General features: G+C 40.1%; 1 protein-coding gene across 1 annotated transcript in view; it reads right to left on the reverse strand.

Annotated features, from left to right (window-relative positions):
* Positions 1-322: 322 nt before the first annotated feature.
* The window catches only part of LOC105091672 (odorant-binding protein-like), a 67708-nt gene continuing 44418 nt past the window's right edge, over positions 323-23612 (reverse strand). The window contains exons 2-5 of the mRNA XM_064483541.1: positions 5166-5302; positions 1619-1767; positions 562-663; positions 323-342 (exon numbers count right to left, since the gene is read on the reverse strand). Of these exons, the coding sequence (XP_064339611.1) occupies positions 323-342; positions 562-663; positions 1619-1767; positions 5166-5302 (408 nt within the window). The remainder of the gene's footprint in view (positions 343-561; positions 664-1618; positions 1768-5165; positions 5303-23612) is intronic.

The following is a 23612-nucleotide window of genomic DNA, read 5'->3' on the forward strand; positions in this document are numbered from 1 at the left end:
TCTGGCAATCCCTGCTTCTCTCTAAGATCTGTCACCTGCATAACTCCTGCATGACGGTGCATTCTCACCAAAACCACTCAGCATTCATTGGCCAATCAGTAATCTGTAATTTAGTAAGGTTCAAGAGAAGCAAAATAACCCAATATAAGAGGAAAAAAACCCTCTAGTTACATAACTTAAATGATTGGGACAATAGACATTGTCTCCTAAAACCTTGGCCCATATGAAGTCACATTGCGTCCTGAGTGGTTTATTTGCTAGAGCGGCAGTAACAACAGGCCAGGTTTACTTACAGTTAGGAGCTGGTGGAGTCCTCTTTGCTTCACCAGTCAGGACAGTCGTCTGGGGGAAAATCGAAGAAGCAGGAATGAAAGAACCAGCGAGCACTACCATTTCCCAACATTTCCGAGGTTCTTCTTTTAAGTAATGGATTTTATAAAAGATTCTTTATGGAAGAAGAAATTTTAAACAAGTCAGTTTTTTTTTTTTTTTTTTTTCTCATAGCCTATTTACATCCCACATGAATGATGTATTCAGGGAAAGTTGTAGTAGTTTCATTACCAAGACTGATGATTTTCACAGTATTCTCTTCCGGAATCCCCTTCTCTTTTGTCACGTGCTTGAACTTCTTGAAGTCTTCCTCTTCAGTATCTTTTCCTGTGGCTGAAAATCACCATGTATAAAGCAGAATTTCACCCATTAAAACCCTGGGAAATTTCTGAACACAGAGGAAGAATTTGTGCAGATGAGATCTTCAGTTCGTACAGTGGTAACACAGTCTCAAACAGGCACCGACGCCGGGTGCCTGTCTTCAGAACGAAGCCCAGTCTGACTGTAACTACTTTCTCTGCAGCATCAGCACCAAGGCTGCAGAGACTCTTCGTGAACTTTGTGAATATGGTGCCCAGTTCATCACAAGTGTGCACATTACGTGATTCTTTATCAGCTTCCTAGAATCTACACGTGACACTCAAGCCTTGTTCTGGATCAAATGTTTTGGAAACATGTTGTCACCTCCCAGAGACACATTGGTCCCGTGACACACAGTCATGGGAGATGACTGATTTTTTAATCAAGTCACAGTTCACCCAAGCGCCTTTTTAAAATAAACACCTGTTGTCCCGGGGACTACAGCACACCTCTCAGTGAGCCCGTGTGGTCACCTGTGGTGATGTTCGTGTTTGTCGGAACATGGCATGACAGAAATTGAACAGGATGATTTATTTTAAAAGCTTCAGTTCCGGGGCTTAGAATGCATTGGAAAAGTGGCATAAGATGAAGAAACTGAGGTCAACCAGATCATAGGCATGGCTTGAAATTAGTTGACATGTTCAGAAACTATTTCTAAAACAAGTGGATTTTTAAAATTCTTAAATTTTAACACATAGGACTTACTTTGAAATCTCAGATGATCTGTTACTTCTCACTGCTACTGGCTCCTGTTTTAACCTTTGTTTCTTTGTAGATCATGTCCCAGGGTCCTTAATAAACACAACGACCTAGGCCTTGTTAATGGGTAAGGAGTCATGTGCGCACCTGGTGACTTTCTGAATACAAATGCTGACAGTGGAAGTGTTACCCGACACCGGCCACGGGGATAGCAGGGCGAGTTACATACCAAACACTCCGGTCAGTGTGGTCTGCGTGCCTTCTTCATCCACGTTGACGTCAGACGCTATCACGGTATTTTCAGACGCTTGAATTACTTTGAATTCATTTGTACCAGCATGTGTAAGCGAGTGAGAATAGACATGTGCACAGACGTGTCTTCACTGATTGGGCATGAGCTTCATTTAGCTAATTAGTGGATTAGCCACCACCCCGCCTTTGTCCTTGTGTCGCTCTGTGACGCTACACTCACTTATGACGGCAGGGAAAGTGTGGAAGAGCTTCCTTATCACCACCTTCTCGTACAGATAATCTGATCACAACTTCCAGTCTTACTAGAATGTTTTCTTGAATGTATGTTCTAAGGAAGCCAACATGTTTGTTTATTCTTTTTCAGAACACGTGCGTATTGTGACATGTAAGTTCAGGAACTCTGTATGTGTCCAGTATCTCTGCAGTGGGCTTCATTACTCTCTGGGACCAAAAGTAGCTGACCTCTCATCACTTGGTGTTATGTGTGCTGCCCTGTACCAGGCACCTTCTGAACACTGTGCATGAATGACTGCATTTCCTGTGTCTTGCAGTCTCAATGTGTGACGCCACAGATGCGCAGAGCCCACCGCCGTGTGGGTCGGTGTTAGGACAGGATTGCTCGCCAGGATGTGGAGGAAGTGACCACCGCCCAGTGACCGCACACCCCCTGGGGGGTGCACCTGACCCCTCCGGCTCCGTCCGTCCACCTGCCACTTTTCTCTTCAGAACAAGCGCTGATCTACTCCGTGTTACCTCTCAATCCATTCTCCCTTCTAGCCCTCCTGACACCTCGTTGGAATCGCTCATCAGGATCTGATTTACATCTGCCCAGCTGTGTCGCCCAAACAGAAAGTACCATTGCCCACTCTCTGGAACGGTGAAACATCATGCTTCTGCCAGAGCAAAGGCTAAGTAACAGCACAACTTCAGACTTTCAGACGGGTCTGTCCCCTTGCCCAAGGCCACTCCTAGTCCGTGGGCCGTGGGTTCCACCGGGACAGTTTCAATCAGGTTTCATGCATGTCCTCAGGTTCTCAGTCCCCACCTCTGTGACCCCCATGGTTTTACAGAGGAGGGTTTGAAGGCAGTCTCACAACAGGCTGTATGTGTTTTGAAGGGGAGGCAGGCAGTGAGGGTTAAGCGCATCTCCCGGGCCCCCTGCTGTGGTCACGGCGCTGCTGGTGCCGTGCTGGCCGTGGCTGCTCGTCACGTCCCCAGAACAACGCTGGGGGGGCTGCAAGCGCTCACTCCCAAAGACTGTGGAACAGGCCAGCTGTTCCTTCCTCTCCCTTCTTAAACCGTCCTGTCCACATCCAGGTAGAAAGGATTCCCCAAAATGGAGAAATTTATAGGAAAAATTGTAGAGGCATGAATGATCCACCCAAAGGGAAACAATAATGTAGGAATGAAAACGAGAAACATTCTTTAGGAAATGCCCTGATATATAAAGTTATTGGTGAATATGTAGAGAAATCCTTAATGCATATATTTTGCTTACTTGTGTTTATTGCACAACCCCTGTGCTATTTTTTCTGTTACACCAGTGTTGGGACCTCGTACTGATACATTTAAATTTTCATCAACTGTGTACCCCTTAGAGCGTTTAAATTTAGGTGTGCTGTTTAGGGCTTAGAATGCACTTAGACATTTACATGTTTGCCACAAACTCCATTGCTTTGAACACAAACCATGTTTATGAAGCAATAACCTTGGGTGTTTGAAATCACTATAGTTTTTAGACTGTAAGGTCCTTGGCTGTATAGGAATGGATTTAGATTGTTTTCAAAAAGTGTTTTCTGCAGATTAAGTTTGATGTGTAAACTAAAGATAGACACTTCAGACATTAGTTGTTTTAAAGAATTGTTTTAAAGGTTGTTTTAAAGAATCTAGAAATGGTTTCATGCACCTGAGAACCTCCTGACATAACAGTTCTATGTATATGTGTTTAGTCTGTCACTGACCACACTCAAGATTGGGAGGGGCCATCCAAGTCATGTGACTTAACCCGTTGTTGACGACAAAGTAAAGTGCCTGGAAAATTCAGAGATTAGTACTTGGTCATACGTCTCGTCTGTGGTAGAACTAGAATTTTAACCTATGTACTTCTTGAAGGAATAGGAGACCAAGTTTCCAACCCAAATACACCTTTACCCATAAAACAGTCATACTTACAATTTGTGACATAGGCACCATCTGCTTGCTTTATTCCCTGGGCAGTTTTTCTTTCACATTGTCCATTCAACCTTAAAAGAAAAACATGTTCAACTTGTTTGATGAAAAAGAATGAACAATTTTATATTCAACTGGGATTTTCGCTGTTTGGCCCTCTCGTCCCTATGTCACATTATAGCCTGTAAAGAAGGTGACATTCAGAAGAGAAGAAAAAAAGTCTTCTAAGATCAAGTTACTGTCAAGTTTAGGTAAGGGTGCCTGGTTACACATAAAGTCTGATCAGAATTTCCAAAGATAAACTAGAAATACAAAACAGATCATGTTTAAAGCCTAATAAACATGAGAAAATCTAGACTTGTGGAAAGGACAGAAAAGTAACAAGACTTTTCTTGAAACTCGTAACTATCAAGACTCAGCTTAGTTGTTTCATGACCCTGGCCAAGATTTCTTAGAGAATATAATACCAAAGAACAGGAAGAAGAAAAAAATAAAAATAAAAAAGACAATGCTTTTAAGTGTATTCAAAATACAGTCTGTTCTATCAAAACTCCATAATAGAATTAAACACTGAAAGACACAGGTAATGTGTGTGTGTCAAAAAGTGTGGCTGCATGAGAAACAGCTGAATATACAGTATTAAATGTTATGGAAACGGTAAACAGGAAGATAATATGGTCTCCTTAAAATGTCTGACAGCTGACAGGTACGTCTACTGGGATAGGATCGATACATGTATATGTATGTATAAAACACTCAGTTACATATATTTGTCTATCTTAAAACAAATGTCTCCAATCAGAAAGCTCTTAGTTGTCTTCTTCATACTTGTATTCTCCAAAACATCTCTCTGTGTTTGCATGCTCCTCGTAAATTCCCTGCGGGGCGGAGAACATTCTGTCAGCAGCGCTGGGAGCTGCGATGACCTTCATACCTTTAGTGATGATTGTAAATCGCTGAGAGTCAGCCCTTCAGGGTAGAGGCCACTTAGTCATCTATGTGCCCACATCCTCTGGGCCTCATAGGGAAGCATGTCCTAGAAGTTGGACGTGGACTCAGGCACATAAAACTGTAGGGGTGGAGACCAGGACCTTCTTGTTCCTGCCCCTTCCCTTGAATGAGTTGACTCCAGTGCAACATCTGTGACTTTCCCTCTAAGCAAAGGCTCCCAGGCGCCCTCTAGAGGCTGTTCCTGGACCTGACTCAGCAGCTCCAGAGACCCGTCTAAACCACAGGACCCGGGGAGGCACAGCCTTCCACCTAACCCATGCATTTCACAGCAGACGTGGAAACCAGACCCACTCTCAGGGCTGGGAATTCATGTGAGTTTTCCTTCTATGTTATTTTTTACTTACTTGATGAAAAACTTGAAGGCGATTCTGCGATTTTCATCATCTATTTCAATGTCACGGTTAAAAACCTGGAATGGGCCGTTCTCGCTGATCTTCTCGGTGTTACTGGCTGCGATATAAATGGTTCTCCATTCTGAAACCTGAAAGCAAAAATCTTCTTAGTAACGGTGGTCCGTCTCTTTTCATGGTGTCCACCACCGTCCATCACGACTTGCCCTTCACGTCTGCACATCAGCACAAATTACCTGCCTGGTATGAACAGAGCAGGGTTCATAGACAATGTGAAACCCAAGGCAGAGGGAGACCGTGGAGTTGAGATTACTCAGAGATACTTCACCCCCTGAGAAACTGGAAGAGTCCCGGTGGGACAGGTCTCTGGCTGACCCCCCCTTCTCTTGTACAAGGGCAGGAAAGATGCAGGAGAGCCTAGAAATTGGCAGTGGGGAGAATACGGAGACAGTACAGCAGTGCAGGTGCCAATTACTGGAGCAGTTCTGAGCTGGAGGTGGCTGTCTAGGTGAGGTGCATGGAAATATGGATACACATACCCTCAGCCCCAGAAGGCACTCACATACTCACACACACTTACTCACAGGCAAGTCCTCCTCCCAGACGAGCCCGTCCCTGGTACCTGCGATTGATCCCCCACAGCCGGAGGCTCCTGGGCGGCACAAAGCAAGCACACCAAGGACAAGAGTCAGGAACAGAATCTGCATCCTGGCGGTTCTTGTGGTCCTCCTCCTGGGGAAGCTGAGCGTGCCGTGTGCCACTTTGTGGAGAGAACCTGTGCGCCCCTTTTATAGTATCCGTGTGTGTTGTCCCATAGTGAACCAACGGTTGTTAACAAGACCTTGGTTACGTAGACGTTTTGTTCGGATATCCTGCTTGGCATTCAGGAGCCTCTCTGGCTCTCCATTGTTTTTATTTCAGATTAGATTTAAAAGAAGCTTAAACGGAATGAGACAATTTATCTTCAAGGTAACTGAGAAATCGCAGTACATATAAGGTGTTTCAAGGACAGTGATATTTACTTTCTCTTGTACCTTGAGTTCCACAATGAGGTGAGACCAAGGCACCTGTCCCCGCATCAGCTGTTGTTTCTTAACATTGAGGAGACATGTTTAAACTTACCTTCTCAAACTAAAGGTGTTACTGTTTAGTATAACAGGCTTCCAGGGATTCCCTTAAGAGACGTTGGGAAAGTCTCCAGTCCCTGAGGGGAGGAACAGATCAGCACAAACACGGATCTCTGCCCCCCTCCCCAGAGCTGGCTCTGTCATCCTTCTCCCTAAGGTGACCTTCCGGGTGGAATTGCAACAACCTGTTTTGAGGAAGTGACATCAGCAGTTCATTTTTGTTGCTCTATTTTCCAAATATCTTTGTTACAATCTTGTCTTTAACATATTATTTGTTCATGCAGTCACTTGTTTCCATAGGCAAGCAAGGAAACCTGATAGAAATTCCTCTAACTTTTAGACCTTTGAAAGGAAAAAGCAAATTTCCTATCTTTTTTTTCTGGTTAGTTTCAGTTGTAATGAAAGACCCAAAGAACCTCTTCTTTGTCTTTTCTTCCTCAAATTTCCCTTCATGTTCCTTTTCTTCTCTAGTGGCGTACGAGTTAAATTCTCAAGTTATATTCTGTTTTGACCAGGAAATCCTACTCATGTGATGTCCCACTGGTCTGACTGAGAACACCCGGAGTCCTGACTCAGCCCCAGCTGCTCCCGGGACACACACAGCCTCAGCGTCTCTGTCTTTGGTGTCGGACCTTTGAGGAGAGCGTGGCCGAAAGCACTCTTCAGCCTTCGTCTTCTGTCCAACGCTTGTCTTCCTACCCGCAAGGACCAACTACCTTGATTCACTGTTGTCTTTTCTCTTTTGTTTTGGCCTCAACATCATATTTCTCTTTCTTTCACAGATTCCTCTATGTGTTGTTCGATCCAGCCTTTGACTGTGAAGTGTATGGGAGGGAAGGGTTTCATGTCTCGAAATGTCTTGGAGTTTGTTCTCTTACCTCCCTGATTGGGATAATTCTCAGCAGAGTCATGATCCCAGATAACACCCCTCATCCACGTTTCTCCCTCCCTCCATGCCTGCCTCTTTGACCCCAACATTTGCAGGCTTTTCCTTTGGAGGAATGTGTTCCCTGGGGATGTGCGCCATTACCCCGCCGTAGGACGAGCTTTGTAACTGCCACTCACATTGAACAGTAGTTACTCTAAGAGACTATTACAGCAGCTTGGTCTTTTCATCCTGTCAGTCCTGTCACTTAGACCTCCAAAGACCGCATGACCTTTCATCATGATTGCCTTGAATTCCTGTCACTCACAACGTCCCTGAACAGTATGGCAAATAATAAAGGAACCATCCTACACACACATGAAGGTTTTAACCCCCAAATGTTGCTCAGCCATCGTGTGTAGATGTTTCTTGTTGTTCGTTCTCAGATTTGTCCAGGTCTCTCGAACTCTCTACCCCATCTCTCCTTGTTTATCAGCTAATTTCAGTCTTGTTTTTCTGTTTTCTCTGTGATCGTTGTTTCCACATCTTAGATTCCACAATCCTTCTCTAAGTAGTGCAAGGAACCTTTTGAGCCTGGCCACCAGACACACCTGTTTCCCTCACAGATTCCTGCCCATGCTTCCAATGTACTATTTATTACCTGCATTGAGATAATTCACCACTTGCCTATTTTTAGGGATCTGATCCTGGTAATATTCTCTGCCAGTGTTTCTTGAAAGGTGACAGACTCTGAGATCCCCGTAGTGTTTTATTGACAATGTTGGCTCTGATGGAGGGTGTTCAGTGTTGTCCCTGGACCCCCATCTTTCTCCCAGCACTCTGGGGGTCATCAGTCCTCTTCATCTTGCAGCATATTTGTTAACAGAAGACTGCGGGGTCCTCTTCTCAAAGCTTGCCCTGTGTGAAGTGTCCCCCAGGGCCCTGGTCCCATCAGGAGATCTCTGTGTTCTTAACCAGAAGCTGTGGTTTTACCAGTCCAGGAAGGCTTTCTAAAGCTGTTTGAAGGGCATTGGTTCTCAAACAGGGTGGCCTTTTCTGCCAGGAGACACACTTGACACGAATGGTGACATGTTTCATTGTCCCACTGGGTGACAGGGGTGTTGAAACCTTCCACCTCGTGGGCACAGATGAAGCATCCTTGGACTCACCTTACAGTGTGCAGCACAGTTTCTCACTCCCAGACTTACCCAGTCATGTGGAGGTCGAGAAATTCTAGTTAATAAGAGTTAACAAGCTCCTGTCCCCCAGAATGCAGCGTCAGTCGTCGTCGTGACTGCGCACCCAGAAGACTTGCTGCTTTCGCTAACTCCTCTGCAGGGAGTGCCCTCTCTCCCACTCTGTTCGGCCGCACTGGATTTGTGCTGACTCGGGGGGTTTTCTGCTTGCTTCTGCCCACAGTGTAGTAAACCCCCACACTCCCTAACCTTTCTGCTTCCCACTTGATGAGCGCTTTTCCTTTGCATGAGCCGTCTTCATCCACCAAAGGTACTTCCACAAAGCCATAGTCTGAACTTTGGCGTTCACTGCGTCCCCAGGGTACAGAACTGGTGCATAAATGAGTCAGTGTGTGTCCCCAGGGATTTCTGTTCCTGACGGGCTCGTGTGGGCAGCCATGCCTGTAACAGGGAGATTTGGTGAAAACAAACCCTGAAGGACCTGCTAACGAACTAGAGTCCAGAGCCATGTGGAGGGTTCGTTCCGCTGCACTCATTGGAGTTTGAAGGAGAAAGGGTTTTTGTCAGCAGACTTCCTTGGCCAGTGAAGCAAGGCTTTAGAAGGTCTGAATGGACTGAGTCAGGTGTGTTTAGAAGGAAGTTGGAGTTCTCCAGTATCCCTCACTCTAAAGGTAGTTGTACCCGAAATGCTTGAAGAAAGGGAAACAGTTGTAGCAGGTTCAGTAACACAGGTCAAGGTGTTTAAAGAAGGAGGTTCCACCTAGAAACTGATTCATAGAGAATAGGGATTCTTGTATTAAATAATTACCTGGATTTTAGATTTCAGCATAGCTTTTGAGGAAACTCAGTAGTCTGTCTCAGGAAAGGACAACCATCTTTTGATTGAATGTCGAGGTTGGAAAACACTTTAACGTGTTAAAAGGTTCAGTAAAGACGAGCTAAACACTAAATGTGAATGGCAGGGGCAGCATCTACACCTGATGTCAGATTTTCCTCACTTGAGCTTACTTTAAGTCATTGTTTTCCTTTGAAAATCCCTCAAACCCATCAATTGGTAAAGAAAATACACGTTAAAAAACAAAAACAAAAACGTACTGACTCTATGACATTATTTCTTCTGGAAAATTCTGGGAGCTTTTAGGCATGCAAATATACTTGAAAAGGACTAAATATGATCTCCTACAAATGTCAGAGAACGTAGCTTCCAGGAGAAAAGTTCCCCTTTGTCTCTTTATTTTCTTTGGCTTTGATTGGATGTCCCTCTGTTGCTACTGGTCAGTTCGTATTTGTTCATTGTTTCCGTTTCCGCATGTGTGTGTGTTTTACTGAATGATGCACACTCTATTTCTGGGTGATTTTCCATCAGCCTGTCTCTGGATACAGCCCTTGATCAAATGTTAATTTTCAATTAAATAGACATTGTTTTCAGTGCCTCCGCCCAGCTCTAAGTAATGAGTGAGGATTAGCTAAGGCCACCTTGGAATCAAAAGCTGACGTAATGAACAGTGACTCTCATACCAGTTTTTCTCAAGGTGTGTGCATTCAGTGAAAAAGTCTCAGTCCTCTGTGGAGTGATTTGAGTTTCCCTTTATTTTCTGTCAAAATAGAATATATATGGTGTCATCAATATACAAGAAACAGTGTCTCTGTATGCATAAGAGGACAGTGTGTTCTGTCAGATTGCTAGTGTGCAGCATTTGGTCTGGATTCAATTAATAAGGCTTTAACACCTGTCACGTGTGGACCTCTCCCAAGTCTCAAGATTCGTTAGAACCAGATAGACTGGATTCAGTATCCAGTGAGTTTCTCTCCCTGTGAAAGGAGACAGAAGAGAAGCAAGCCCCCTACTCTTGCCAAATATCTCACCGGTTTTTAAGGTCTAGAAACAAAATAAACCAAAGCAGGACCATGGAGTGTATCTGGGTCCTTTTGTGGAACGAGACAGAATTTCCAAAGTGAAAGGTTTCGGGCCAAGCTCTGAGGACAGTTAGAAGACTGAGTTGAGTGTGTTATCTGGGATGGGAACGTGCACGGAACTGAAACTAAAAAGGTGTTTTGGAAGATCCTGTCAGTTGTTTCTATCAATATTCCAAAGGTGTGTTCACTTTGTAAGGCATTTCCTTCTATAGGAATCGTGAAATCATTGAGACATAAAAAATGGTTACTGGTATGTTGACTGTCGTGTTGAAACATTTAGAAATAAATCCAGCAGTCTTTTAGCTGGACACATTCATAGTCAGAAACGGAAGAAATTAAATTCATAAGTTAGACCTCTCTGAATCAACATATGAATAATCTCTAAGAATATGATTACCTGAAGTGAATAAAATTATGACTCTCTTTATATTTTTACTCCTCTATGTATAAAACAAAGGCTACTCTCTGACATATTGGTATGTGTGTGCATTAATGAAAATGCATGATTTTATAAAATGTAGACTTTATAGCAATCTCTTAAAAGTACTTAATTCTTTCTGCGCATTAAGGAGGAGGTTGTAATATGAAATATTTTAGTATGAAATCCCAGTTATGTGTCTGGAAATCTTTGTCTGAGTTTAAATATTTCTTCTCCGAGTGTTTGATAGTTTTCGCTAGTGAAATATTCTGGACCTGCAACTTCTTTATGCACAATTCTATGATGACAGATGGCACTGCTTTAATAGATATAAGATAATAGAGATTGTTGGTTTCATCTTTTTTAGTATTTATAATCCATTTACTTATTTTATTGGATAATTATTTGGTACCTACCACATGCAAATTACTGTCTCTATTTAATTTATTCATTTATGTATTTATTTTATAGAAGTACAATCAATTAAAGTGTGTCAATATTTGGTATACAGCACAATGTCCCAGTGTTGCATATACATACATATATTCATTTTCATATTTTTTCCATTAAAGGCTATTACAAGATATTGAGCATAGTTCCCTGTGCTATCCAAAACAAACTTAAAAAAATCTATTGTATATAGCCAACATTATTAAATATCAAATATCAATATTAAATATCAAAACTCTCAAGTGTATCCCTTCCCAGCCCCTTACCCCAGTAACTATAAGATTGTTTACTAAGTCTGAGAGTCCGTTTCTTTTTGTAAAGTTCATAGTGTACTTTATTTATTTTCTTTTTTTAGATTCCACATATAAGTGATATCATATGGTATTTTTCTTTCTTTCTGGCTAACTTCACTTACAACAACAATCTGTGGTCCCATCCATGCTGCTGGAAATGGCATTATTTTATTCTTTTCTACGGCAGAGTAGTGTTCCGTTGTATAAACATATCACAACTTCTTTATCTATCATGTCGATGGACATTTAGGTTGTTCCCATATCTTGGCTATTGAAAATAGTGCTGCTGTGAACATTGGGATACGTGTATTTTTTCACATCATCATTCCCTTTCAGAAATATGCCCAGGCGTGGGATTGCTGGGTCATGTGATAAGTCTATTTTTAGTCTTTTGCAGGATCTCCAAACTGTTTTCCATAATGGCTGCACCAAAGTGCATTCCCACCAACCAGTGTAGGAGGGCTGCCTTTTCTCGACACCCTCTTCAGCATTTATCGTTTGTGAACTTTTGAATGATGGCCATTCTAACTGGTGTGAGGTGATACCTCATTGTAGTTTTGATATATATTTTTCTGGTAATTAGTGATATTGAGAATGTTTTCATATGTCTATTGGTCATTTGTTATGTCTTCACTGGAGAAATGCTTGTTTTCGTCTTCTGCCCATTTTCGATTGGCTTGTTTACTTTTTTGATATTAAAGTTATATGAGCTGTTTATACGTTCTGTAAATTAAGCCGTTGTCAGTCGCATTATTTGTGCGTATTTTCTCCCATTCCACAGGTAGTGGTTTTGCTTTTACTATGGTGTCCTTTGCTGTGCAAAAGCTTATGAGTTTAATTAGGTCCTATTTGTTTATTTTTGCTTTTATTTCCACTGCCTGGGTAGACAACTCTAGGAGAACATTGCTAAGATTTATGTCAGAGAATATTTTGCCTTTGTTTTCTTCTAGGAGATTTATTATGTCTTGTCTTATATTTAAGTCTTTAAGCCATTTTGAGTTTATTTTTTTGTATGGAGTGAGGCAGTGTTCTAACTTTATTGATTTACATGCTCGTACCCAGTTTTCCCAACACCACTTGCTGAAGAGACGGTGTCTTCTCCATTGTTTCCTTTGTTGGAGATTAATTCACCATAGTTCTGTGGATTTTTTCCTGTGCTCTCTATTCTGTTCTTCTGATCCATGTATCTGTTTTTATGCCAATACCATGCTGTTTTGATTTCAGTAACTCTGTAATATTGTCTGAAGTCTGTGAGGATTATTCCTCCAGCTTTGTATTGTTTCTTCAGTAATTGCTTTTGAATTCTGTGTGTTTTATGATTTCCATGTAAGTCTTAGAATTGTTTGTTTCAGGTCTTTAAAAAATGTCCTGGTTAGTTTCATAGTGATCATGTTAAATCTGTAGATTGCCTTGGCCACTACGACCATTTTAACAATGTTAATTCTTCCAGTCGAAGAGCATGGAATATTTTTCCATTTCTTTGTATCTTCTTTAATTTCCTTTCTCAGTGTTTTGTAGTTCTCCATGCAAAATTCTTTCATCTCCTTAGTCGGATTTCTTCCTAAGTATTTTATTGTTTTTGGTGCAATTTTAAAAGGGATTTTTTTTTAATGTCTTCGACTGTTGTTGCTTCATTGTTAGCGTAAAGAACTGCAACTGCTTTTTGTACATTAACCTTGTAGCAGGCTACCTTATCGAATTCTTTTCAAGTTCTAGTAGTTTTTGTGTGGAGCTTTTAGGGTTTTTAAAATATAGCATCATGCCATCTACATATGGTGACAGTTTTACCTCTTATTTTCTGACTTGGATTCCTTTTATTTCTTTTTCTTGCCTTACTGCTGTGGCTAGGACTTCCAAGACTATACTGAATAGCATTGGTGAGAGTGCGCAATGTTGTCTTGTCTTTTATCGGGAAGGTTTTCAGTTTTTCACCATTGAGTATTATGCTGACTGTAGGTTTGTCACAGATTTCATTATGTTGACATATGCTCCCTCTATATCCAATTTGGTAGGGATTTTTTTCATAAGTAGGTGTTCAACTTTATCAAATGCTTTTTCTGCATCTATTGAGATGATCATGTGATTTTTGTCCATTTTTTGTGGACGTGGTGTATCACATTGATTGATTTATGAACACTGAATTATCCTTGTGTTCCTGGGATGAATCCAACTTGATCATGGTATATGATCTTTCTTATGTGCTGTTGAATTCTGTTTGCTGATTTTGTTGATGGTTTTTACATCTATGTTCATCGGTAATATTGGCCTGTAATTTTCTTTTTTGATAGTGTCTTTGTTTTTGTTATCAGGGTGATGGTGGCTTCATAGAATGAGTTTGGACATACTCCCTCCTTTTCAATCTTTTGGAAGAGTTTGAAAAGGACTGGTATGAATTCTTCTTTGTATATTTGGTGGAATTCCCCAGTGAAGCCATCTTGTCCTGTACTTTTGTTTGCAGGGAGGTTTTTTAGTGCTAATTGTATTTCATTTCTGGTGATCCATCTGTTGAAGTGGTCAATTTCTCCTTCATTCAGTTTCGGTGGACTGTATGTTTGAGAAACTTGTCCATCTCTTCTGGGTTATCCAATTTGTCTCCATATAGTTGTTCATAGTATTCTCTTAGGATATTTTGTGTTTCTGTGATATTTGTTGTAATTTCTCCATTTTCTTTCCTTATTTTGTTTATTTGTGCTCTCTCTTTTCTTCTTGGTGAGCCTGTCCAGAGGTTTGTCAATTTTATTTTCTCTTTCAAAAAACCAGCTCTTGGTTTGATTGATTTTTTAAATCACTATTTGATGTATTTCCTCCTTGATCTTTATTATTTCTTCCTTCTACTGACTTATAATTTTGTTTGCTTTTCCCCTAATTCTTTTAGTTGGTAAGTTAGGTTGTTTGTTTGAGATTGCTCTTTTTTGGGGAAGGCCTGAATTGCTGTTAACTTCCCTCTTAGGACTGCTTTTGCTGCATCCCATAGATTTTGTGTGGTTGTGTTTTCATGGTCTTTTGTCCTAAAGTGTGTTTTAATTTCCTTTTTGATTTCATCACTGACCGATTGATTTTTTTAGTAGCATGTTCTTTAATCTCCATGCTGTCATTGTTTTCTCCTTTGTTTTTCTGTGCTGGATTTCTAGTTTCGTGGCATCGTGGTCAGAAAAGATTCTTGAAATAATTTCTATCCTTTTAAATTTGTCGAGCCTTCTTTTGTGCCCGAGTACATGATCTATCCTAGAAAATGTTCCATGTGCAAGAATGTATATTCTATCTTGTGGGGTTGTAATATTCTGAAAATATCAACCTAGTCCAATTGTTTTATTGTGTCTTTTTTTTCTCTCTTGCTGTGTTAATTTTCTATCTGAAAGATCTATCTAATGATGTTAATGGGGTGCTAAAGTTTCCTACAGTGATTGTGTTCCCATCAATCTCTCCGTTTTTATCTGTTAGTTTTTTTTTTTTATATGTTGAGGTGCTCCTATATTGGGAGCATATATGTCAATTGGTGTAATATCCTCATCTTGAATTGCTCCATTAATCATCATATAGTACTTTTTTTTGTCTTTTTTATGGCCTTTTAAGTTTTGTCTGATACCAGTATTGCTACTTTTGCTTTCTTATTTCTATGTGCATTAAATATCTTTTCCATCCTCTCACTCTCAATCGACGTGTGTCATTCTTAAAAAAGTCAGTCTCTTATACGCAGCATATTGTAGGTTCTTTTTTCATTATGCAGTCTGACACTGTATGTCTTTTGATTGCAGCATTTAATTCATTGACATTTATGGTAATTATTTATAGATGTGTGTTTATTGCCATTTTGATCTTATTTTTCCAGTTTACTTGGTATTTCCTCTTTGTTCCTTTTTGTTTCTTCTTGTGGTTTGATAATTTTTCTCTGTATTATCTTTATTCCTTTTTGGTTTTTGTGAGTATTGTAAGCTTTTGATGTTTGGTTACTCTGTTTTTAAGTATATTTACCCATTACTATAATTGTTGTTTTAAACTGATGGTCATATAGGTTCAATTGCATCCTTAAAGCACTGGGGAAAAAAAAAAAAGAATAAATCAGTATTTTGTTGCTCCTGTCTCCTACCCTTAATGATATTGACATTTTCTTTTACATTCTTATGTATATCCTATTATAACTCATTGTAGTTACTGCCTTTCCAATTACGGTTTTCTCCTTTTAATAGCATCCGGCTTCTTTTCTATTTAGATTAGACATTTCAATATTTCTTTTAGCATAGGCTTAGCATTGCTGAATTGTTTTAGTTTTGCTTGTCTGTGAGATTCTTTCTCTCTTCTTCAATTCTAAAAGATAGCCTCACTAGATAAAGTATCCTAGGTTGCAGCTTTTTCTCATTCAGGACATGGAAAGTATCTTGCCCCTCCCTTCTGGCCTGCACTGATTGTGTAGAGAAATCAGCTGAAAGCCTTATGGGGGTTCCCTTGTAACTCACTCTTTGTTTTTCTCTTTCTGCCTTTAGAATCATTTCTTTACCTTTAACCTTGGCCATCTTGATTATTAATATGTCTTGCTGTAGATCTATTTGGGTTCTTCTTTGGGACCCTCTGTGTTTCCTGTAATCTGACATTTGTTGCCTTCTTTAGGTTTGGGGAATTTTCAGTCATGATTTCTTCAAATACTTTTTCAATCCCCCTTGCTTTTTCTCCTGTGACCCCTAAAATGCTTAGGTTGGCACGCTTTATTTTATCCGAAGTTTCCTTATATTGATTTCATTGGTTTTTGTTTGCTTTTCTGTCTTCTGTTCTGATTGGGTGAGTTCTGTTATTTTGTCTTCTGAGACATTTATTAATTTTTCATTGTCTTTTTATTCATTTTTTCATTTTTTAAAAATTGAGTTATAGTAATATTACAATGTTGTGTCAAAGTCCAGCAAAGAACACAATTTTTGACTTATACATCAACATACATATATTCGTTGTCACATTTTTTTCCTTGTGAGCTAGCACAAGATCTTGTATATATTTCCCTGTGCTATACAGTATAATCTTCTTTATCTATTCTACATATGCCTGTGAATATCTACAAATTTTGAAATCCCAGTCTGTCCCTTCCCACCCCCTACCCCATTGACAACCACAAGTTTGTATTCTATGTCTATGGGTCTGTTTCTGTTTTGTATTTATGTTTTTTTTTAATTCTATGTATGAGCGATCTCTTATGGTATTTTTTTCTTTCTGTATCTGGCTTACTTCACATAAAATGGAATTCTCCAGGAACATCCATGTTGCTGCAAATGACGTTATGTTATCGGTTTTTATGGCTGAATAGTATTCTATTGTATAACTATACCACATCTTCTTTATCCAGTCATCTATTGATGGACATTTAGGCTGTTTCCATGTCTTGGCTATTGTAAATAGTGCTGCTATGAACATTGGGGTGCTGGTGTCTTTTTAATGTAGGGTTCCTTCTGGATATATGCCCAGGAGCGGGATTCCTGGGTCATACAGTAAGTCTATTCCTAGTGTTTTGAGGGATCTCCATACTGTTTTCCACAGTGGCTGCAGCAAACTGCATTCCCACCAGCAGTGTAGGAGGATTCCCTTTTCTCCACAGCCTCTCCAGCACTTTTCACTTGTGGGTTTTTGAATGATGGCCATTCTGACTGGTGTGAGGTGATACCTCATTGTAGTTTTGATTTGCATTTATCTGATAATTAGTGATATTGAGCATTTTTTCATGTGCCTATTGATCATTTGTATTTCTTCTTTGGAGAATTGCTTGTTTAGGTCTTCTGCCCATTTTCGTGTTGATTACTTGTTTCTTTCTTATTAAGTCATATGAGCTGCTTATATATTCTGGAGATCAAGCCTTTTTTCGATTTCATTGTTTGCAAAAATTTTCTTCCATTCTGTAGGTTGTCGTTTTGTTCTACTTATGGTTACCTTTACTGTGCAGAAGCTTGTAAGTTTAGTTATGTCCCTTTTGTTTATTCTTGCTTTTATTTTTATTGCTTGGGTAGACTGTCCTAGGAGAACATTTTTTTGTGTATGTCAGATAATGTTTTGCCTGTATTTTCTTCTAGGAGGTTTATTGTATCTTGTCTTACGTTTAAGTCTTCGATTCATTTTGAGTTTGTTTTTGTGTCTGGTGTAGGGAGTGTTCTAGCTCCATCAATTTACATGCTTGCTGTCCAGTTTTCCGAACACTATTTGCTGAAGAGACTGTCTTTATTCCATTGTGTATTCTTGCCCCCTTTGTCGAAGATTAGTTGACCAAGTTTGTGGGTTCATTTCTAGGCTCTCTATTCTGTTCCAATGGTCCATATGCCTGTTTTTGGACCAATACCATGCTGTCTTGATGACTGTAGCTCTATAGTATTGTCTGAAGTCTGGGAGAGTTATTCCTCCAGCCTCTTTCTTTCTCTTCGGTAATGCTTTGTCAATTCTAGGTCTTTTGTAGTTCCGTATAAATTTTACTGTGATTTGTTATAGTTCTGTGAAATATGTCCTGTGTAATTTGATAGGGATTCCATTAAGTCTGTAGACTGCCTTAGGCAGTATGACCATTTTAACAATATTGATTCTTCCAATCCAGGAGCATGGGATATCTTTCCATTTTTTAAAGTCTTCTTTAATTTCCTTCATCAATGGTTTATAGTTTTCTGTGTATAATTCTTTCACCTCCTTGGTTAGATTTATTCCCAGATATTTTATTACTTTGGGTGCTATTTTAAAGGGGATTGTTTCTTTACTTTCTTTTTCTGTTGATTCATTGTCAGTGTCAAGAAATGTAACTGATTTTTGAACGTTAATCTTGTAACCTGTTACCTTGCTGAATTCTTCGATCTGCTGTAGTAGTTTTTGTGTCGCCCTTTTAGGGTTTTCTATATATAGTAACATGTCATTGGCATATAGTGACGCTTTTACCTCTTCTTTTCCAATTTGGATCCCTTTTATTTCTCTCTCTTGCCTGATTGCTGTGGCTAGGACTTCCAAGACTACGTTGAATAGGGGTGGTGAGAGTGAGAAGCCTTGTCTTGTCCCAGATTTTAGTGGGAAACTTTTGAGTTTTTGACTGTTGAGTACTATGCTGGCTGTAGGTTTGTCATATAGAGCTTTTATTATGTTGCGATATGTTCCCTCTATACCCACTTTGGTAAGAGTTTTTTAAATCATAAATGGGTGTTGAATTTTATCAAATGGTTTTTCTGCATCTATTGAGATGGTCATGTGGTTTCTGTCCTTTCTCTTATTAGATGCAATGTATTACATTGATTTTCATATGTTGAACCAGCCTTGTGTCCCTGGGATGAACCCCAGTTGATCATGATGTATAATCTTTTTTATGTGCTGTTGGATTCTTTTTGCTAATATTTTGGTGAGGATTTTTGCATCTATGTTCATCACTGATACTGGTCTGTAATTCTCCTTTTTGGTAGTGTTTGTCAGGTTTTGGTATCAGGGTGATGGTTGCTTCATAGAATGAGTTTGGGAGTATTCCCTCCTTTTGAATCTTCTGAAAGAGTTTGAGAAGGACTAGTATGAGTTCTTCTTTGTATGTTTGGTGGAAGTACCCCGTGAAGCCGTCTGGTCCTTGACTTTTACTTGTAGGGAGGTTTTTTTTTTTTTTTATTGCTAATTTGATTTCATTTCTAGTGATTGGTTTGTTCAAGTGGTCAGTTTCTTCGTTCAGTCTTGGTGGACTGTATGTTTGCAGAAACTTGTCCATCTCCTCTTAAGTTATCCATTTTGGTTCCATATAGTTTTTCATAATCTTGTATGATATGCTGTATTTCTATGTTATTTGTTGTAATTTCTTCATTTTCCTTTCCTATTTTGCTTATTTGTGCTGTCTCTTTTTTTCTTCTATGTGAGTTTGGCCAGAGGTTTGTCAATTTGATTTACTTTTTCAAAAAACCAGCTTTTGGTTCGATTGATTTTTTTTCTATTGTTTTTTAAATCTCTTATTTATTTCCTCCCTTATCTTTATTATTTTCTTCCTTCTGCTGCTTTTTCCAGTTTTTTTACTTTTCTTTTTCTAGTTCTTTTAGCTGGTTTGTTTGATTATTTGAGATTGTTCTTTTTTGAGGAAGGCCTGTATCACTTTAAACTTCCCTCTAAGCATTGCCTTTGCTGCATCCCATAAGTTTTGTGTGGTTGTGTTTTCATTTTCATTTGTCTGAAGGTGTTTTGTAATTTCAACTTTGAATTCATCATTGACCCATTGGTGTTTTAATAGCATGTTGTTTAATCTCCATGCTTTTTTTTTTTCTCCTTTGTTTCTCTGTAGTTGATTTTTAGTTTCATGGCATTGTTAGTAAAGGTGCTTGAGAAAATTTCTATCTTCTTAAAATTTTTGAGGCCCCTTTTGTTCCCAAGTAAATGGTCAGTCCTAGAAAATGTTACACGTGCACTTGAAAAGAATGTATAACATATTTTTTGGGGGTGTAATGCTCTGAAAATATCCACCCAATCTAATTTTTCTCTTGTGTCATTTAGTTTCTCTGTTGCCTTATTTATTTTCTGTTTGGAAGATATGTCTAGTGATATTAATGCAGTGTTAAAATCTCTGACAATGACTGTATTCCCATGAATATCTCCCTTATGTCTGCTAGTAGTTGTTTTATGTACTTAGATGCTCCTATATTGGGTGCATATATATTAATGAGTGTAATATCCTCATCTTGTATTACTCTTTTAGTTACTATAATTTTTTTTTATCTTTCTTTATTGCCTTTGTTTTAAAGTCTATTTTGTCTGAATTCAGTACTGCTACACCTGCTTTTGTGTCTTTTCCATTTGCATGGAATATCCTTCTCTATCCTTTCACTCTGAATGTATATGTGTCCTTCTTCCTTAAATGGGTCTCTTGTATCCAGCATATTTAAGGTTCTTTCTTTATTATGCAGTCTGCCACTGTGTCTTTTGATTGGAGCATTTAGTCCATTAACATTTAAGGTAATTAATGATAGATGTGTATTTATGGCCATTTTGAACTTATTTTTGCAGTTGATTTGGTAATTCCTCTTTGTTCTTTTTTTTTTTTTTTTTTTTCCTTTTGTGGTTTGTCATTTTCCTTTGTATTACCATGGATTTTATTTAGTTTTTGTGACTAACATAAGTTTTGGCCTTGTGGTTACCCCCCCCCCCCTTTTTTTTTCTAAGTCTATTAACTCATTTCTATAAGTGTTTTTTATTAAAGTGATAGTAATATAATCTCAAACCCATTCTACTGGGAAGAAAAAATTTTAAAAAGAAAGAAGATAAAACTCTATATTTTCTTTCTTCCCTCTCTCACTCTTAATGATTTAGATGGCTTCTTTTACAATTTCATGTTCATTCTATTTGTAATTCATGGTAGTTATCACATTTCCAGTTATGAGTTTCTCATTTCTTTAGGATCCTGCTTCATTTCTATTTAGAGTAGACCTGTCAGTATTTCTTTTAGCATGGGTTTAGTGTTGCTAAACTCTTCTAATTTTTAATTGTCTGTCAAGTACTTTATCTCTCCTTCTATTCTAAAGGATAGCCTTGCTGGATAAAGCATCCTAGACTGCATCTTTTTTTCATTCAGGACTTTGAGTATATCTTGCCACTCCCTCTGGCCTGTTGTGTTTGTGTAGAGAAGTCAGCTGAGAGCCTTATGGGGGTTCCTTGTAACTCACTCTTTGGTTTTCTATTGCTGTCTTTAGGATCATTTCTTTATCCTTGACTCTGGCCATCTTGATTATAATATGTGTTGGTGTGGGTCTAGGTTCTTCCTGTTTTGGACCCTCTGAGCCTCCTGTCTTTGGATATCTGATTCCTTCTTTAGGTTTGGGAAGTTTCAGTCATGATTTCTTCAAATACCTTATTAATCCTCTGTGTTCTTTCTTACCCTTGTGGGACCCCTATTATGCATAGATTGGCACGCTTTATATTATCCCATAGATCCCTTATGTTGTTTTCATTGTTTTTTATTTGTTTTTCTCTCAGCTGTTCTGGTTGGGTGCTTTCTGTTGTCCTGTCTTCTAGGTCACTTATTTGTTCCTCTGCGTTATCTAGCCTGGTTTGTACAGCCTTTAGATCAGCTCTTATCTTGGCAACTGAGTTTTCCAGTTCTAACTGGCTCCTCTTTATAGCTTCAATTTCATTTTTGACATATTGTGTTTCTAAACACAGTCTCTTTTAGTTCCTCCCGTACTTTGATCACTCTTGTTTTCAAATCTTGGTCTAGTAAGTCGTCAGTGTCTATTTCATTGATTGTTCCTTTAGGGGATTTCTCTTGTTCTTTTAATTGGGTGTGGTTTCTCTGCTTCATCTTGCTCATATCTCTGTGGCACTGTGGCTTATGGAGTATCAGTTATTTATTGTCATCCTTAAGGAGTTTTTTTCATTTTTATATATCTAATGTTTATGCAGGAATAAAACTTAAGAAAGAAAGAACTTCAAAAGAGGGAGAAAAAATGTTTGAAAACAGTTTATAATCTATATAAGCTAAGAGCAAGTTGAATCCTAACAATTGAATTTAGACATGTTTTAAAAAGCTTTAAAAACCGGGAAAAGAGCAAAAAACAATTATGTGAAAGCTGTGTATAATCAGTAACAGGAGATCAAACCTAAGAGAAATGAAAATGAAATGAGGTAGATGTTTAGAAATAGTAATAATAATAAAAATATTAAAATAATTTTTTAAAGGGATAAAAACCGGAGTAATGTACAGTTTAAAAAGTGAAAATTAAAAAGTTAATAGAAAATAGAAGAGATAAAAAAGATAAAAAGAATTTTAAAAGGAGGGAGGATAAAAAGGTTGAAATTTTTGTATAATGAATAATAGGAGAGCAAGTTGAAGCAGAATAGCAATTGGGTTGAATCGTCTTTAAAAACCTTTGAAAAAGGAGAAAGGAGAAAAAAATGGAAACCTGTGTATAATCATAACAGGACATCAAAAGCAAGAGATATAAAAATGAAATAAGATGGATTTTTAAAAAATAAGAATGATAAAAGTACTTTAAAAAATAAAATTTGAAGGGGTTAAAACTGGAAGTATATAAATTGTTTAAAAAGTAAAAATTTAAAAGGTAATAGAAAATAGATTTTAAAAAAATTACAAAAAAAGGTGTTTGTTCTCGTGGAGAGTGTGCACTCTTAATGATTTTATGCAGCAGTCTTTGTGTTCTCGCCCTGTTTCGCGAACTCAGCTTGCTGTTAGCAGAGGCCCTCTGTTGCCCTTGTCTGTGCTGCTCCAGGTGCCTGTCAGGAAGCAGATCGCGCCCCCTGTCAACGCCGGGTCAGGTGCTGCTGTCCTATGCGGTGGGTGGGCCCGTCACGGCCCCTCTCGATGCGCTAGGCAGATGCTGTCTGGGCGAGGTAGGCGGGTGGGTCGAGGTGCCTCCCAGCAGCGCGGCCAGGGGCTGCGTTCCTGCCGGGAAGGCGGGGGCCCCCGCCCTCCCCCGGCCCTGGTCGGTCGTTCCGCCGCTCTGCGCCGCTGCCCGCTTCCCCTCAGCGCTCCGTAGGTGGGCTCGGTGAAGACGGAGGAACCGCCCGGCCCTGCTCAGTGCCAACACCTCGCTATTTACCTTGAAGGTGCAAGTTCTGGGAGGGACCAGGGCGGAGGGATCCTGTCCGCCTCGGGCTGCAGACAAGTCTCCATCTGGCCTTCGAGGCTGCTGAGCCCTTGGGTGCGGATGCAGGTTTCGCCCCGCCCCCGCCTGGGTGCTCAGCGCCGGGGGATATGGCGGCCGCGCCTGAGCCCCGCCTCTCTTCCCCCGAAACCTTCCGCGGGTTTTCAGAGATGGGGGTGTGCACCCTTCCCCCAGGGCACGTCAGCCGTGCTGTTTCATGGAGGGCCCGGGTGGTTCTGCCCTGTGCACCCACAGCCACGGCGCGCAGCCGCCTGCAGCCCCCCGGCGCCGTCCCAGCGCAGCCGCCCCCGCCCTCCGCCCGGCTCGCGCAGCCTGGCCCTGCCCCCAGCCGCCGGGCCCGCGTCCCGGGTTGGGTGTCGGGGGACGCTCTGTGCCCGTTGCACTTAGTTCTGCCGCTCAAGCGCTGCTGCATACAGATCCGAGCCTTGGAGGCCCCCCCCCCCCCCCGTCCCGCTGGCCTCAGTTGGAGAGGGGAGACCCAGCGAGCGAGCGCCGGTCCTCCTCTGCCGCTCCCTCCCCGCGGGACCTGTCCCGCCCTGTTTAGCCTCTTCTACTTTTTTCCTTCTCTTCTACCAGGTTTTTGGCAT

The sequence above is a fragment of the Camelus dromedarius genome, chromosome Y (assembly GCF_036321535.1).
Source record: "Camelus dromedarius isolate mCamDro1 chromosome Y, mCamDro1.pat, whole genome shotgun sequence".
NCBI classification, from domain to species: Eukaryota; Metazoa; Chordata; class Mammalia; order Artiodactyla; family Camelidae; genus Camelus; species Camelus dromedarius.